Source organism: Hyla sarda, chromosome 4 (genome assembly GCF_029499605.1).
Source record: "Hyla sarda isolate aHylSar1 chromosome 4, aHylSar1.hap1, whole genome shotgun sequence".
In the NCBI taxonomy this organism is placed as follows: Eukaryota; Metazoa; Chordata; class Amphibia; order Anura; family Hylidae; genus Hyla; species Hyla sarda.
The window spans coordinates 296,325,101-296,341,991 of record NC_079192.1 but is presented as its reverse complement, the minus strand read 5'-3'; the positions used below and the strand labels follow the sequence as shown (position 1 = coordinate 296,341,991).

At 39.7% G+C, this 16,891-nt stretch overlaps 1 protein-coding gene across 2 annotated transcripts in view; it reads left to right on the top strand.

Annotated features, from left to right (window-relative positions):
• The window catches only part of UTP20 (UTP20 small subunit processome component), a 145,753-nt gene that overhangs the window by 38,981 nt on the left and 89,881 nt on the right, over nt 1-16,891 (top strand). For both annotated transcript variants that reach the window (XM_056574591.1, XM_056574592.1), the window contains 9 exons: nt 1,523-1,585; nt 1,667-1,822; nt 1,974-2,050; nt 2,445-2,524; nt 3,869-4,112; nt 6,084-6,269; nt 14,143-14,233; nt 15,711-15,796; nt 16,746-16,871. In XM_056574591.1, the coding sequence (XP_056430566.1) occupies nt 1,523-1,585; nt 1,667-1,822; nt 1,974-2,050; nt 2,445-2,524; nt 3,869-4,112; nt 6,084-6,269; nt 14,143-14,233; nt 15,711-15,796; nt 16,746-16,871 (1,109 nt within the window). The remainder of the gene's footprint in view (nt 1-1,522; nt 1,586-1,666; nt 1,823-1,973; nt 2,051-2,444; nt 2,525-3,868; nt 4,113-6,083; nt 6,270-14,142; nt 14,234-15,710; nt 15,797-16,745; nt 16,872-16,891) is intronic.

Here is a 16,891-nt window from a genome sequence, read left to right as displayed (position 1 = left end):
CTACTTTGCAGTGACATTAGTAATTTTACCCAAAAATTTATGGCGAAACGGAAAAAAAAAATAATTGTGCGACAAAATTGAAGAAATAACGCCATTTTGTAAATTTTGGGGGCCTCCGTTTCTATGCAGTGCATATTTCGGTAAAAATGACACCTTATCATTATTCTGTAGGTCCATACTGTTAAAATGATCCCCTACTTATATAGGTTTGATTTTGTCGTACTTCTGGAAAAAATCATAACTACATGCAGTAAAATTTATACGTTTAAAAATGTCATCTTCTGACCCCTATAACTTTTTTATTTTTCCACTTACAGAGCGGTATGAGGACACATTTTTTGCGAAGTGATCTGAAGTTTTTATGGGTAGAATTTTTGTTTTGATTGGACTTTTTGATCACTTTTTATTCATTTTTTAATGGTATAAAAAGTGACCAAAAATACGCTATTTTGGACTTTGGAATTTTTTTGCGTGTACGCCATTGACCGTGCGGTTTAATTAATTTATATATTTTTATAGTTCGAACATTTAAGCACGCGGCGATACCACATATGTTTATTTTATTTACTCTTTTATTTTTTTTTATGGGAAAAGGGGGGTGAGTCAAACTTTTATTAGGGAAGGGGTTAAATGACCTTTATTAACCCTTATTTTTTTTTTACTTTTTTTTTTTTTTTTTTTTTGCAGTGTTGGTTCAGTTGCCTGTCCGAGGGTTGGTTTGGTTATTATTTTGTCTGTGGTTTCCTCGGACAGTTGCTGTTTTTTCTTTCCCGGTCGGTCCTCTCCTACTGCTTTGGGACTAAACTGATAGCTCAGAGTCTGTAGGCAGGGTATATCCTGCCAGGAGGGGCTGACTTTCTTTTTGTTGCCTAGTGTCAGCCTCCTAGTGGCAGCAGCATATACCCACGGTCTCTGTCGCCCAATGGATCCTCCGAGAAAGACATTTTAAAGTCAGCATAAAAATCAACTTTTTTCCGTTTAAATAAATTCTGTTTTCGCGTACTCATTATGAGGTATTGACTGCAGATTGGTGGAGGAAGCTTGAAGTTTGTTATTTTTCAATCTTGTCCTGCAAAAAACAAAGTGCGGAAAAAGTAAAAGGGTCTGAAGAATTTCCAAACGCTTTGTATACATAGTACCACAGTGCTCTAACACATCGGCCCTGATTTATCGAAATGTGTGATAGAAAAACTGGAGAGAATCTGGGAAGTTTTATTGCTTCTTCTGGTTTAGTTCTTTGCAAAAATATCTGAACAAAATATTTCTTAACAATATATTTCCCTGCCATTAGCTGAGAAATAATAATAAAAAAAAAAAGATTTAAAAAGAACTCTATATGTTTTTTGCCTATATGGTGCAGAATTGGCCAGTTCTTAAAATTTATAATGTGCAGGCTCAAATGAATATATTGATTAGAAAGGGAATGTTTTTCACTAAGCAGCCACATATTCACACACATTACATATCACTTACTGCCGACTGTCATTATTCACAGCATTCAATTGTTTCCCATCCTATATAGGTTCGTCTGCTGACTATACGGATTTTAAATCATTTTTCTGATCAGCCGCCTGCAAGTCCAGAGGTAAGCTAAATATTTTTTAGAGACACACTGATGTAAATTTATTATGAAAAGAGGGCTAACCAGTGCTTATCTGTTTACTAGGAACCTATAGAAGGGGAAACCTTCTCTATATTTTCTATTCTTCTTCAAGCTGACCTTGTACCGGCTACTGTCCATGGTTATCGAGAAAAATTGCTACATCTTAGAAAGCTTAGATATGATCTTGTACAAGCAGCAACAAAGGAAGATTTTCAGGAGGTTAGTTTTTTCTGGCGTAAATTATTCTTGTATGCTGGCAGTTAACTGTGAGTCCTTTTTTATTGTGTGCTTTACATCTCTCAATCGTGTTCTGTTTTCTTTTGTAGTTTCAACTCTGTCTCTCTTGTTACCCTTTTTGTTTTGTTCCCAGGTACCATTGAGATATTTACTGGGGATGCTTTTTGTGAACTTCAGTTCCCTCTGGGACCCAGTGATTGAGCTTATTGTGTGAGTATATGATATTAGAGATAAAGCCTTTCTGTGAAGCAACATTTCTAAACAAATGTTTTATAATTTTATAAAAAGAAAATAAAAAAAAATTAATTAGCCTATTTATTCATTTTTATAACTATCATAGCCATGGTAGATATTATGAATATTGTTAAGTAGGTCCAGCTCTAGTTAAAGAGGATATAACTTGTTGTATGCTAGTATTGTACAATATCACAGGATTACGTCAGAGATACGTGGATAGAAAATGTTAAGTTAATGTCACATCGTGTTCTGTATGATTCACCTGAGGCTGGAAGTAATTGACAAGCGTCAGTGATTTGGAAAGTGTTAGATACATTCTATGGCTTTTGTCCTGAAATGAAACTCTGAACTTGTTTCTTGTTCACAGTTCTCATGCAAATGAGATGGAAAACAAAACTTTCTGGAAGGTGTTTTATGAGCATTTGGAAAAGTCTGCTACCCATGCAGGTAAAGTAGCGTTGGTCATAATTTGACCTTTTCTTGGAGATATGCAGTGTTCATGGTAGAGAAAAATAGATGGTCTTGGGACACTTGTTCTAATTTAAACTCTTATACACACTTAGTTTAAGATATATAATTTATTTTAATGCACAAAACGATACCTTTCTGGCCTTGGAACAGACCCTTTATCAGGTTAGTGCATACACATAACAGATAAAACACAGACTGATATACTGGCAGTCTGTACATAGTAGTAGAAGGTCACATTAATCTGGGTATTCCCAACGACGCTTCAGTGGATACTACAGTTTTCACTTCCTAGTGTATCTTGTAAATATAGATTACAAACACAATCTAGTAAACATCCACATGTCACAAGATTTCCTATACCTATATTAACCCCTTGGGGACGGAGCCCATTATAACCCTAAGGACGGGAGTATTTTTTGCAAATCTGACCACTATCACTTTTCTATTAGAAGAGAAAACTATGATTAGTCTTCCTGGTAAGGCTGGGTTCACACCACGTTTTTCAAATACGGTTACCGTATACGGTTTTCCGCTAAAAAAACGTATGGCAAAAACCGTATACAACCGTATGACTCCAAATTAAAACGTATACGGTTTTTCCCCGTACGGTTCTATCCGTTTTCATTGGTTTTTGCCAACGGTTTTGCTATTTTGTTGGAATTAGTTTTCCAGCAATTTAATAAAGTTACTATTGTTCTATTGAAATTCCAATCTGCGCATGTGCCAACTCCCAAAATGGATTAGAAAAACCGTGTGCAACCGTATTCTGAAATTCTGTGTACGGTTCTCATAGACAACAATGTTAAAAGAACCACATACGGTTCGCTTACGGTTTTCCAACCGGAGGCAAAAACGTGGTCGACAGTGTTTTTGCCTACGGTTGAAAAATCGGCAAACCCGTATCCGAGGCAAAACGGATGCAACCGTACACAACATTTGGAATACAATGCATTCTCTATGCATACGGTTTCGGATACGGTCGTATACGTTTTTTTGCGGAGAACCGTATACGGTTACCATATTTGAAAAACGTGGTGTGAACCCAGCCTAAGATTGTTTCTCCGAATCCTCCACAACAGAACCAGTTACCCTTCCTTCTAGTTCTATATATATTTTTTATGTAGTGGTTGGAATGGAGGGGAGGGGCTTGAAACCTCTTGTGCTGTGCTTCTTGTCTCTATTAGATCAGTGGGTTCAATCTTCTGCAGTGCGGTTTAGGAGGCTTCTGAGAACCCACCTTACCAGTAAAACTAATACTAGGTTTTTATCTTATGTATGTTTTTTTTTCGTGTGCCGTCATTATTTATTTTTTCCATACAGAAAGAGAACTTCAAGATATGCAGAAGAATAAATTACAGTGCAGCCAGGCAAAGGATTTCCCTGCTTTTTATGCAGGAGACATTGGCGTTCTATATGGTGACATGCTGAAAAGTAGAAGTAATGTGAAAGATAGGACTGATTACACCAATTTTCGGTTTCTGCTTTGGAAAGCTATGTCACACTTCCCTGACAGGGTGGAACCACGGTCACGGGAACTATCTCCTCTTCTCCTAAGATTTATAAGGTACAAAATATGTTTAAAGATGACTTTTAATATCACCACTTCTTCCCTCCCCTTGAGAACTAATGGGACTGTTGATAAGCTAAACTTAGTAAATACATTAGTATGTCTGCTTATGAAATCTAAGTTGTGAACGTTTGGAATAAAAAAAAAGCTTTTTAAAGGAAAACGAGACAATCACAAAACAACCATTATACTTAGCTTGTGTTAAGTCAAATACTGTCTGCCAGAAAACAACAGTCTAAACCTGTATAGTGTTAAAATATTCACTCCTTAGAAGAAATATCAGGATAATTGGAGGTCTGGTCCAAAAGGGTATCCCAATTAGGTTAGTGGAGGTATATGACACCTGGCCCTAGGAACCTGATTCTGTCCGTGGTGCTTCCTATCCCACTACACCCTATGCCAAGGTGAGTTATCGCCCAATAAAGAACTGCCCAACTCTGTAACCTTGCCATAAAGACCATATTACCAACATAGGCACTATGGTGAGCTCTACCTCCAATATGCCAACTAGGGCTTTCCCTAACTATCTATCTGATAACTCACCCACAATTACCATCAGGGATTATTGTTTTGTGTAAAGGCACCAAAAGATAAATTTTATCTCATTATCTGGCTGTAAACGGTTGTGACAAGCACCGAAGATGAAAACTAACAGGCGCAGGTGATACTCTATTATTTGGCCATTGTAACCACGTGGTTATTATTTTAGGCCAGGCACATCACATGTTCTCCAAACAGGAACTATGTCAATAGAGTACCTCCTACCAGTCACATCACATGTTCAACAATCACTGCACTTTGTCAGGTCACATGATCTCAGTATGTCTCTGGCCTACTCCTACCTTTCACATTATATGCCTGCAAAGTAGGAGTAAGTTAAATAAAACAAACATAACTGAGTTAGGGTAGGGTCACACCGAACGGATCCGCAGCGTATTGTACGCTGCGGATCCGCCGATGACGGATCAGCTGATGACGGACCCTACAGTGTGCCTCCATCTGTGCCTGCCTGCTCGTAGTGGCAATCCACCGCTACGAGCAGACACAGCGATTTGCGAGTCGCCACGCTCATGTCCAGTGTACTTGCAGACATCGTGGCCACTCCCCCTGCTCCCTGAGCTAGACTGAGAACAGCCACGATGTGTGCAAGTACGCTGCACATGCGCACAGCGATTCGCAGAACACTGTCTGCTCATAGCGGCAGATTTCCACTACACTGTAGGGTCCGTAATCACATATCTGCAGCATAAAATACACTGCAGATCTGTTCCGTGTGAGCCATGCCCTTTAAAGAACAAAAACAGTATGCTGTAATTTTTCCGCCACGATGTCCCGTCACTGTATCACGTCCGTAATGAATTACAGGCATATATGGGTGCAAACGGGCAGTTACAAAACCCCATAGGCTGCAATGCAATTTAGTCTCGGCCGTCAGGGGTTTTGTAACGGCCGGGTTTCGCCGAAAATCGTGACGGAACTTCAATAACGGTAAAATCACTAGTGCGAAAAGAGCCTTAGGTTAATACGGGCCTACAGGATAAATATGTCATAATGTCTGAGTAGTACCCTTTAATGTGAATATATGCATTCCATAGTGCCATCTATTGTTTTACTGCTGTATTCCCCTACTGAACATATATTTGTACAATGAATTACTTTCGCTCTTCTCCATCTCACTTATCCAGAGAAATTAAATTAGGGAGAAACTCAAGCTATTTTATATTACATAAATTCATTGATTCACTTTAAGGGTAGGGTCTCACATGCCATATTTTGCTACGTACTTTCTACAGCAGATTTTACTACCCATTGATTTCAATGGGTAGCAAAATATGCAGCCAAATACGGCAAGTGTGACCCTACCCAAATGTTGATTCCTAAAAAAAACAGGAATAGATTATCTAAAATATCAGTAATGTTTAAAAGGCATCCACTGTATCTTCAATGTATTGCCTTTATTATTGTTAGCAATGAATACTATCCAGCAGACTTGTTAGTAGCTCCTTCCCAAGACCTTCGGAAGGTTGATAAGGTAAAAGATCGTGATGGAGACATTGCTGAAAGTGAAGCCATGGAAGAAGAAGGTAACGCAGAACCTGATGAGATTGACAATATAGGACCACAGGCAAAGAAAACCAGAAGAGCTGCCTCAAAGTGAGTGTTTTGACAGTAATATTGACTATTGAGGTTTCAGTTATTGTCAGGAAGTTCGATTACTTATATTGGACACATCTAAACATCTACTTAAGCTTCTGAACAAAGGCACTTGAACACCTTTTAGACAGTGACTTTCCTAATTAACTCCCTAAGGACATTGGACATGAATGTACGTCCTGATCCGGTTGGACTTCACGCACCAGGATGTACATTTACGTCCTGTACATGACACAAGCATCGGAATGGTACTCTCATCATGCATGGCAGGTCCCGGCAGCTATCAGCAGCCAGGGTAATGGCAGACATTAGCGATCAAGCAGATGTCCGCCATTAACCCCTTAGATGCCGTGATCAATACAGATAACTGCATCGTCGTCAATGTGGGACTTTGAATGAACGGATTGCCTGCGGCACACCTGCAGGGATCCAATCATCCAAGATGGCCCCTCACTGCCTTAGCTGCTCAGAACAGTATTAGCAGTCTAATGGTTGCTATAAATAATCCACTATGGGGACATGAAAAGCGTAAAATGAATAAAAACAAAAAAAAATATTTGAAAAAGCCCCTTCCCAATAAAAATGATAATTGCCACTTTTTTTCCCCTTTACCCGTTCTACACCCCCCCCCCCCCGCCCAAAAAAAGTGTAATAAACAAACAAACCATATTTGGTATCTGCGTGTGGGCATATGTCCAAACTATCAAAATAAAATGTAAATGATCCCGTACGGTGAATGGCATAAATGTAAAAAAAAAAAAAATTTGAAAGTTATAGGTGGTCAAAATAGAGATATTTTAAACATACTTATTTTGTGTAAAAAGTTTTTTTTAAAAGCAGTACAATAATAGAAAAGTATGTAATCATGGTATCATTTTAATCGTATTGACGTACAGAATAAAGAAAACATTTCATCTTTACCATAAAGTGTAAATAAAAACTTCCAAATTTTTCGAATTTCAGCTTTTTTTATTTATTTCCTCATACAAATATTTTTTTGAGTTTACCGTACATTTTATGGTAAAATTTGTGATGTTATTACAAAGTGCAATTAAAACGCTAAATTAAAACACTAAAAACAAGCCCTCATATTTGTCTGTGGATGGAAATATAAAATAGTTATGGCGAAAATGCAAACATAAAATTGGCTGTGTCCTTAAGGCCCAAATGGGCTGTGTCCTTAGGGGGGTTAATGTTTTGGTTAAGGACTAATTGAAACATGTACAGTATTTTTCGCCCTATAGGATGCACCGGCGTATAAGACGCACCCAATTTAAAGGTGCAAAATCTAAAAAAAAATAAAGATTTTGAACCCAATAGTGGTCTTCAACCTGCGGACCTCCAGATGTTGCAAAACTACAACTCCCAGCATGCCCGGACAGCCAACGGCTGTCCGTGCATGCTGGGAGTTGTAGTTTTGCAACATCTGGAGGTCCGCAGATTGAAGACCACTGCATAGGAGGTAATACGTGTCACCGCTGCCCTGGATGTCGCTCCATCGCTGTCGCTTCGGAACGTCTCTGCTGCCGGCCGGGTATCCTCGCTCTCCGTTGCCGCCGTTACGCACGCCGACGCACGTATGCAACGACGTGATGACGAGGAAGGAGAGCGCCGGCCATACAGGGGATCCCTGAACGGAGAAGACACCGAGGAGGCAGGTAAGGTCCCTCCCGGTGTCCTGTAAGCACTAACCCGGCTATTCAGTCGGGCTGTTCGGGACCGCCGCATTGAAATCGCGGCGGTCCCGAACAGCCCGTCTGAACAGCCGGGTTAGTGTCACTTTCGCTTCAGACGCAGCGGTCAGCTTTGATCGCCGTGTCTGAAGGGTTAATACAGGGCATCACCGCGATCGGTGATGTCCTGTATTAGCCCAGGGTCCCGGCCATTGATGGCCGCAGGGACCGCCGCGATAGGGGTGTATTCGCCGTATAAGACGCACCAACTTTTCCCCCCCAGTTTTGGGGAAGAAAAAGTGCGTCTTATACGGCGAAAAATACGGTAAGCTTTGGCTCTGTTCTCACTGAAGCCATGACTGTGTTGCTGGACCTGTCAAACAGACGCAGTGGGGGTTATGTACTAAAAGGATCCTGACTCTGTTTATTTTTTTATCGGGTTTGCCTGAAAAGGGAGAGTGTCCTAACAAAAGGGGCGTGGCCCCGACCTATTTGATAAATCACAACATATTTAATAATGTTCCCACATAAAAGTGGTGGATTTGAGCTCTGAAAAATCTGAGTTCAGAACAGTTGTAAAAAAAGCAAAACATAGGGAAAAGTGTAACACGTAGAGAAGCATTAGTAAATACTGTGAAAAAATACCTGTCATGAATCAAGACCCACAAAGAAAACTACGCTTCACTCCCAGTGTCTTACAAATCCCCAGTGACTTTTTGATGGTCAAATCTGGCAGAACTACTGTTCGCAGGGCTGAATGGAGCCTCTGATGGCAAAGTGAGCAGAATCTGGGAGATAGGTTTTTATTTGTTTTCTTTTGTAGAAATCGCGCCTGAAATCTATGCAGTTTGACACAAATTTTTATGCAGATTTAGTTACATTGGGAGAAATCTGCTGTGATTCCAAGCTGACAAGTGAAGATAAAAAGGACAGTATTTTATTTCAGTCCTAAGAAATGTGCAATGCAGTTTTTAAAAAGCGCACACATTTTTCAGTGCTGTTTGGACAGTGAAAGACTTTTCCCATTGAAGTCATTGGGACTTTACACACGGAAACATGTTAATTTGGATGTAGAAATCAGTGCAGTTTCTTCCTTCCATTCAGCACAGATTTTAGCTGTGTGAACATGCCCTTATATAATTAGTAAATTATATAGCAGTGTTCAGCATCTCAAGTCTAGTGACTGTTTTCACACATTTCTTCCTCATCTCACATCCTTATTAACTTAAAGCGCTATTAGGTTAGTTATTTGATTGAGTTCCAGAGTCTTAAAAACATTCCCATTAGCATTTTCCGTATGAGCAGTTTTAAGTTAGTTTCTGTGCTTAAGGCTAACTCCTCTTATACTTATTGAACAGCTACATGTCTGCATTTCAGATGATCACAGTGGGACATATTAATTGTGGCAAAAACTGAGGGAACCCCCCTCTATGACATCTACCTGTTCTAATACTTGCCCCTCTGTATCCATAACAGGGGTTTCTGGGACAATTATGGACTATCTTTGAGATAGGCCATTAATATATTATTATTGGAGTCTAAAGTCCTTTTCCCCCATTTCCTTAGTTTGTTGGGGCAGCCAGCTCTATGTAGCATCTTAGATGTTCCATACTTCAATTTAAGAATTATGGAGGCCACTTGCTTTTTCGGAGCAGCAGAAATTATTATTATTATTATTTTTTTTTTTTTATACCTTTTCCAGATCTGTGCATTCACACAATCCTGTCTCTGAGCTCTACAGGCAGTTCTTTCCTCCCTCATGGCTTGTTTTTATATCTCATATGCGTTGTCAGTAGTGAGATCTTATATAGATTGGGCTGTGTATTTCCAAATCCTGTCCAATCAGCTGAATTTACCACAGGTGACTCGTATCAAGGTGTAGAAACATCTCAGAGATGGTCAAGAGAAGTGGAAGGCCCCATTGCTACATTTCAAGCATCATACCAAAGGGTCTGAATACTTATGCACATTTTTTGTTTTTCATTTTTAGTAAGTTTGCAAAAGTTTCTTCTTATAGGGTATTGAGTGCAGGTTGATGGGAAAATAGATTATATTTAATTCTATTTAAGCACAAGGCCACAACATAGCAAAATAAATATACAGGACCTTATTTTACTGACCTACATAATCTGTTCAGTTTTTTTCTGCTACTTGTGAACAGGCAGTGAGGACTAACCTGCACCACCTGTCCTGCAACATCACAACTTACCCCACCAGAAACCTTTTTTCACTGCGGTCAGGGTCCCCTCTTCCCATTTTGGTCACTATAGACAAAGTGTTTGTGCAGCACATATTTTGTTGCTCAATCCTTTTATGGACATGATATGGAGCCAGTAAAATTACCCTTTTCAAGATGGTGTGCTAGGTGGTGCTCAGATCATAGTCTTATCTCCATAGTGTACCATATATGCTACTGAACCAGTTGTTACCCATGCCCATTCCGCTGTATCATGGTGTCTTTGGCACAATTTGAAACCAGGCACATTCCCTGTTCCTGGAGGGGTATATTTGTGGTTCTCTGGCAATAGTTTTCTGTTACATAGTATGACGGCCATGATACTAAATTAGTCCATGTCCCTTACCAGAGTTCTCTGCTACATGGCGTTATAGACATAATATGGGACCGGTCATATCCTGACCCTGTGCTTCCTGTTTTTAGGTACCTGATACGTTATTTGATTCCTCACAGTATAATGGTTGTTCATTCTCTAGTGTTCTCATTCCATGTTCTATTAAAGGTGCAATGAAGCTTTCACAGGAGCTGTTTGCAGATGTGGTTAACGGTGTTACTCAGTCCCTAGTTCTCAGCTACTCGTGTCTGTCTTGATACAGATCTAATCATCCTCTGCCCCCAGGCAGGTAATCGTCTACCAGATACCCTGGCTTTCTTGTTTAACTTACCTGTTAAACCAGAACCAGTCATATTACCAGCTCCCAGGCACTGTAATTGTGTGACTCAGGTCATAGTCATCCACATCTTGCTAAAACTGACATGTTATAACCCCATTCTTATTACCAGTCCACCGGCTGTGTTACATTTGTTAGTTGGCTCCTAGCCATCTGCTACATTGTGTCATGGGCACTTCCGGGCAAGGTGCTTGATTTTATCTGTTCTAGTCCTCTACTAGAGGAGCTGGCTTCTTACAGCACCAACCACACTACTCCATCCTGTTGATGGAGTTTTGATGTTTGGTAGACTACCCTCTACTGTCAGAGTGGTCAGGCAAGGTGATGTGGGACATAATTCCTCTTCCCTCTTTCTGCTAGAAAGTCTACTTTATCTGCCACTACCAAGCCAGTTAGGCTTCTCGGTTTCCTGGGACAGAGTTATTGTATTACTACATGTACCCCCTCTTTCTTTAGAATATACACTGCCCAAAATAATAAAGGGAACACTAAGATAACACATCCTAGATCTGAATGAATGAACTAATCGTATGGAATACTTACGTCACACAAAAATTATCTATGGAAATCAAATTTATCAACCCATGGAGGTCTGGATATGGAGTCACACTCAAAACCAAAGTGGAAAACTGCACTACAGGCTGATCCAAATTTTATGTAATGTCCTTAAAACAAGTCAAAATGAGGCTCAGTAGTGTGTGGCCTCCACGTGCCCGTATGACCTCCCTACAATGCCTGGGCATGCTCCTGATGAGGTGGCATTGTAGAGAGCCGCCAACTCCTGGACAGCCTGTGGTGCAACATGGCGTTGGTGGATTGAGCGAGACATGATGTACCAGATGTGCTCAATCGGATTCATATCACGTGAACGGGTGGGCCAGTCCATAGCATCAATGCCTTCCTCCTGCAGGAACTGCTGACACACTCCAGCCACATGAGGTCTAGCATTGTCTTGCTTTAGGAGGAACCCATGGCCAACCGCACCAGCATATGGTCTCACAAGGGGTCTGAGAATCTCATCTTGGTACCTAATGGCAGTCAGTCTAACTCTGGCAAGCACATGGAAGGATGTTGCAGGCTGCAGAACGTTCTCCACGGCGTCTCCAGACTCGGTCACGTATGTCACATGTGCTCAGTGTGAACCTGCTTTCATCTGTGAAGAGCACAGGGCGCCAGTTGCAAATTTGCCAATCTTGGTGTTCTCTGGCAAATGCCAAACATCCTGCATGGTGTTTGGCTGTAAGCACAACCCCCACCTGTGGACGTCGAGCCCTCATATCACCCTCATGGAATCTGTTTGACCGTTTGAATGGACACAGGCACATTTGTGGCCTGCTGGAGGTCATTTTGCAAGGCTCTGGCAGTGCTCCTGCTGCTCCTTCTCCCCCCCCCCCTTTGTTTGCCAGTGCTTTTACTGGTATCTACTTGGTAACTTTACCATCTTCCCTGGACCTCTTAAGGTGATCAGGTCTACATTCCAACTAGCTTTTGGCTAGTTTTTTTTGCCTTGTTTTTACAGTCAACTTCTCCTTGGGTTGCATGCATTGCCATATATTTAAAAAATTGCTTGCAGTCCCTTCAGAAAGCAGCCCTTTTTTGTTCCCCCTTTCTGTTAGAGTATTGTGTTTGTTGGTACATGCCTCTTTGGTCTTTGAGAGGGGTCATTGGCACACAGCTATAGGGTACTTCTAGCAGCCCTTACCTCCTCTCAAAGTCTTAGCATGTACATGTTTGTACACTTTCTCTATACTCTGAGTAATCAAGTTGGGATACTTCCACTCCTAAGCCCCCTTTCCTTCTTATTGCAAAGCCCTCTGTCAACTTTTCATCTGTACACTTCCTGGCCTACCTCCTGTTCTGGATTGAGCTATCCCTTGTCTGGCCTGGCTTACCAGTTTCCCCTATACTCCTTTTCACATTATTTTGGGAGCCCCAGGCAGTATTGCCATTGATAGTCTCCTTCTTTGCCAACAAAGGGCCCCAGTGACTCACTTCTCCACTTGGTTCAAGTAATACTCTCTACATTGCTCTGTTGCTCCTTTTGCCTAACGTTTAGCAACTGGTCACGCTTCATACACTTTACCCTGGATCTCTTCCTCGCAGTCCTAATTATGTGTGCTTCTGGGGGTCTCTATTCTCAAGACTTTTCACTTACCCAGAGAGGGAAGAATGTTTACTTTTGTAAACTAGTTTGTAAAATCTTTATTTTTATTTTTTTTTGACTGTCATTATTGACCACTCCTACTGTACTGGTGCAAATTAAATATCTCAGGGCCAGTTGGTGGGTGTATATTGCTAAGGAAGAATCTCTTCCTTAGCGTCAGCAGCCTATACCTATGTTTTCCTGTTTCCCCCAATGAAAACTACAAAACGAAATAATAATTTTACAAAAATCATTCTGATGTCTGCCACAAAGCCTACAGATTCCGTGATCCATGCCAGTCACAGCATCTGTAGTGAAAATGGAGGTGTGGGTGCTTAAAGGACCCTCACGGTGCAACTGCAGAGGTCAGAGTAGCAGAAATGACTGTGCTTTCTGTGGGTTCTCTTACTAGCATCCGACATGCTGCATGGCCGATCTTCTTGTGTAGCCTGCAGAGCCAGATCGCCGATATTACTGATCAGTACATAGCAATCTAATGATCGCTATTATTAGGCTCCATGTGGACTTAAAAATGTAAGTGTGAAATAAACATGAGAAAAATGTTTTCAATATATAAAGAGCGCCCTCCCCCCCAACAAAAAAATATAAATCGCACCCCATTTTCAATAAACAAAAAAAATGTTAAAATTACAAAAACACAACACATTTGGTATTGCCAGGTGTGAAAATGTCCAATCTTGTAAAATATTATGTGAATAATCCCGCACGGTGAATGGGCTAAACGTAAATAATACTAACTGCCAGGATTGCTAATTTTTGGTGACACTATGTCAGAATTTTTTTTTAATAAAAATTGATCAAAACTAAAATGGTACAAATAAAAACTACAAATCACTGCTCAAAGAAATGTGCTGCCCTCATTCAGTTCCAAATACAGAAAAATAAAGTTATAGGGGTCAAAATAGGCAGTTGGATGAAAAAAATAAAAAGTTCCAAATCCCTGACAAAATATTCTGCAGTCCACAAAAACCACTCCTCAACCTTAGGCCACCAAGAAAATTTTGTATGAATTTTTTTTCCTATTTTCTGTTGTTGTTGTGTTTTATAGTCTGAAAATTATCATTTACTTATTCTTCATGTAATTGGATTTATCTTGAATTTTCTACTTTTTCTCCCCCCTTATTTGTAGGCAGCTTATTGCTCATTTAGGAGTTTTCTCAAAGTTTTCTAATCCGCGTGCATTGTATCTGGAACCCAAGTTGAATGAACTCTATACTCAGGTAATCATCGTAGCTGCAGAGCATGATAGCCATGTATATTGCATCCATTTTTTAATAACTCTAATACTCACAACTCAAAGCCAACCCCTGTGCAACACCTGTGAGTTCCTGTAATGAATATAGTTGGATCATTTTATTACCCACACCACTGTGCGTCAACAAAGCTATAAAAGCCTATTAGAGTTAAATGCCATCTGTGCAGTTTGGCTGTCCTGGGGTGTTTTCTAGTTTATTGCATTCAGAGAGTGTATGTTTATCAAGTGACTACTCTGTCTATATGTACTGAATATCACTTTACAATGATATATATTACTCTTTTAAGAATCTGTGTAATAGCAGTGAAAACAAGTGTTAAATATCTATGCGGTTTAAAAAAAGAATCATTTTATAATGCAATCTAGGATCTAGAGTTGTATACAGGTGGCAGGACACAGAAAGGTTGTATCTTGGGCACAGAAAGGTTGCTACAGAACAGCGCACAGTTGTGATGGTCCGAGAAGTTTGATACATTGGATTATAGAAGCACCTCTGAATTAGGCACATTTGTGTAGAATCCATTATAGTAAGATATATTCTGTAGGCACTGCTGTTGGATATTGGTAAGGTTGAGTTGCACTACTTCATAGGAACAACAATCGGAAATGGAAGGTTTAGTACTTTTTGACCCTATTATGGAAAAAATTCTCAATCTGGATTTAGATCTGGAAGAATAATGTAGACCTTTGTAAAGGAAGCACTCTGGATTTTATTTTATATTTTTTGCTCATATACTGCAGTATATTCTATTATTAATGAATCATGTTGAGGTTCCTGTTTACACCTTGTACCTACCTGTTTTAGCTAATGGATGCAGCTGTGCTGGAATAAAATTGATAGCACTGTAGGAGTAATGCTGGTGATTATATGTGCAAAAATAATTAGACAAACCTGGAGTACTACTTAATCTGGCAGAATTGGATTCCAAATTAGGTTAAAATAAATAAGGGTACATATTTAGCTTATAGATTGTTTCTATCCATAAAATTTGTCATATATTAGTAAATTATAAATTGCAGTGTTTTCATTCATTCATTCATTCATTTATTTATGTTTTAAAAAAATGATGGTAAACTGTCATTCTGTTGGGTCAATCAGAAAGTGATAACATTGCCAGCTGTTTGTGAGGAGCTCATTCAGCGGTGACAACTAATGTGGCATAACGTCCCGCTGTCATTTTTATAAAAATGTCATTATGGTTAGCCACTTTACCTTCTGCATTACCATTATATGGCCAACTTTTGGATGAAAACTATTTTTAAGAAGTTTAGTGAACAAAAAAGTTGACATATTTATAATCTGTTTTATTTACCATTATATAAAACAACTCAGATCCTAAAAGTTATGAATTTTTGCGCAGGATTCAATGTTATGATAAAGCAAAAATGTATAAAATATTTTATGGTGCTTGTCTCTTTTCTCACCTTCTCTCTATCTCCAGTTGTTATGTCACCAAGATGAGAATGTACAAAGAGTTGCCTTGGATTGTGTGCTGAGCTACAAACACCCTCATATTCTACCCTACAAGTAACTGTTATCTTAATAATTCATGGGTTTTTGAAATATTAACATAGGACATGAAAAAGTTGGTGGGCTTATCCAGAATTGTATGGTTTAAAAGTGCCCAGGGTGGCAGGAGTAAATAAAAAAAAAACTTGTCCCAGTAAGTGTTGTTTCAACTGCTCAGAGCCTCCTATTCTCTGCCCAACGCATAGGAAGTGCCTGCTTAGCCAAACACTGGCTGAGGTGGGTCACTGATGAAGCCAGTGATCGACTAAGTGGGCACTTCCTTATGCTTTTTGAGCCCCTCCTTTTTTATAGTTACTTTTGCCACCCCGTACATGTCAGAAAACTCTAGTTACAAAAATGTATTAATTAAAGGTGTATTTTCTGGTACTCCAACAAGAATGGGTCCTAGTTTCCTTCTGTTTTCCAGCCAAGTGTCAGGTAGACTGATCTGAGTTGATCAAGTGCCACAGTCTGGCTTGCCTTCTCAACTACCTTAGCCTCTCAGCCCCCACTTGATTGACACAGTCCTGTACTTCAGCAAATGGCGGACTGGGAGGGGAAAAAATACTATGCTATACAGCTAAATAAAAAGTATACCAATGTATACAGGCACCCTAACAATCCCAGCCTCCATTGAGTGAACGTAGGCCTATGGAGAAGTTTTGAATGTATGCCAAATGTTTTGCACAAGTCTGTTGGCTCCCTTACCTATAATCTCATGACCCATATCTTATTATTTGTCTATAGCTGTACCCTTCAGCTATCAAAGTTGGGCTATGACAAGATTTTAAAATGAGGCTGTGGTTGTTGTGTTATTGAGATCAGTCTTTTTAAACTGGTGTTTTTAACAATGTCACATCCGTTAATATATTACTATAGAACGGCAACTGCATTTTGATTCCAAAATATATTTCTTGCTTATTATATCTTATGAAAGATTGGTAAAATGTGGTTTCACATCTTACAGGGAAAACTTGCAAAGGTTACTGGATGATAAAAAATTTAAGGAGGAAATTGTCCATTTCAGCATTTCAGAGGAGAGCTCTATTGTTAAGCCTATACATCGAGCAGATCTTATTCCTCTGCTCATGAGGTAAGTCCTGCATAGAAACC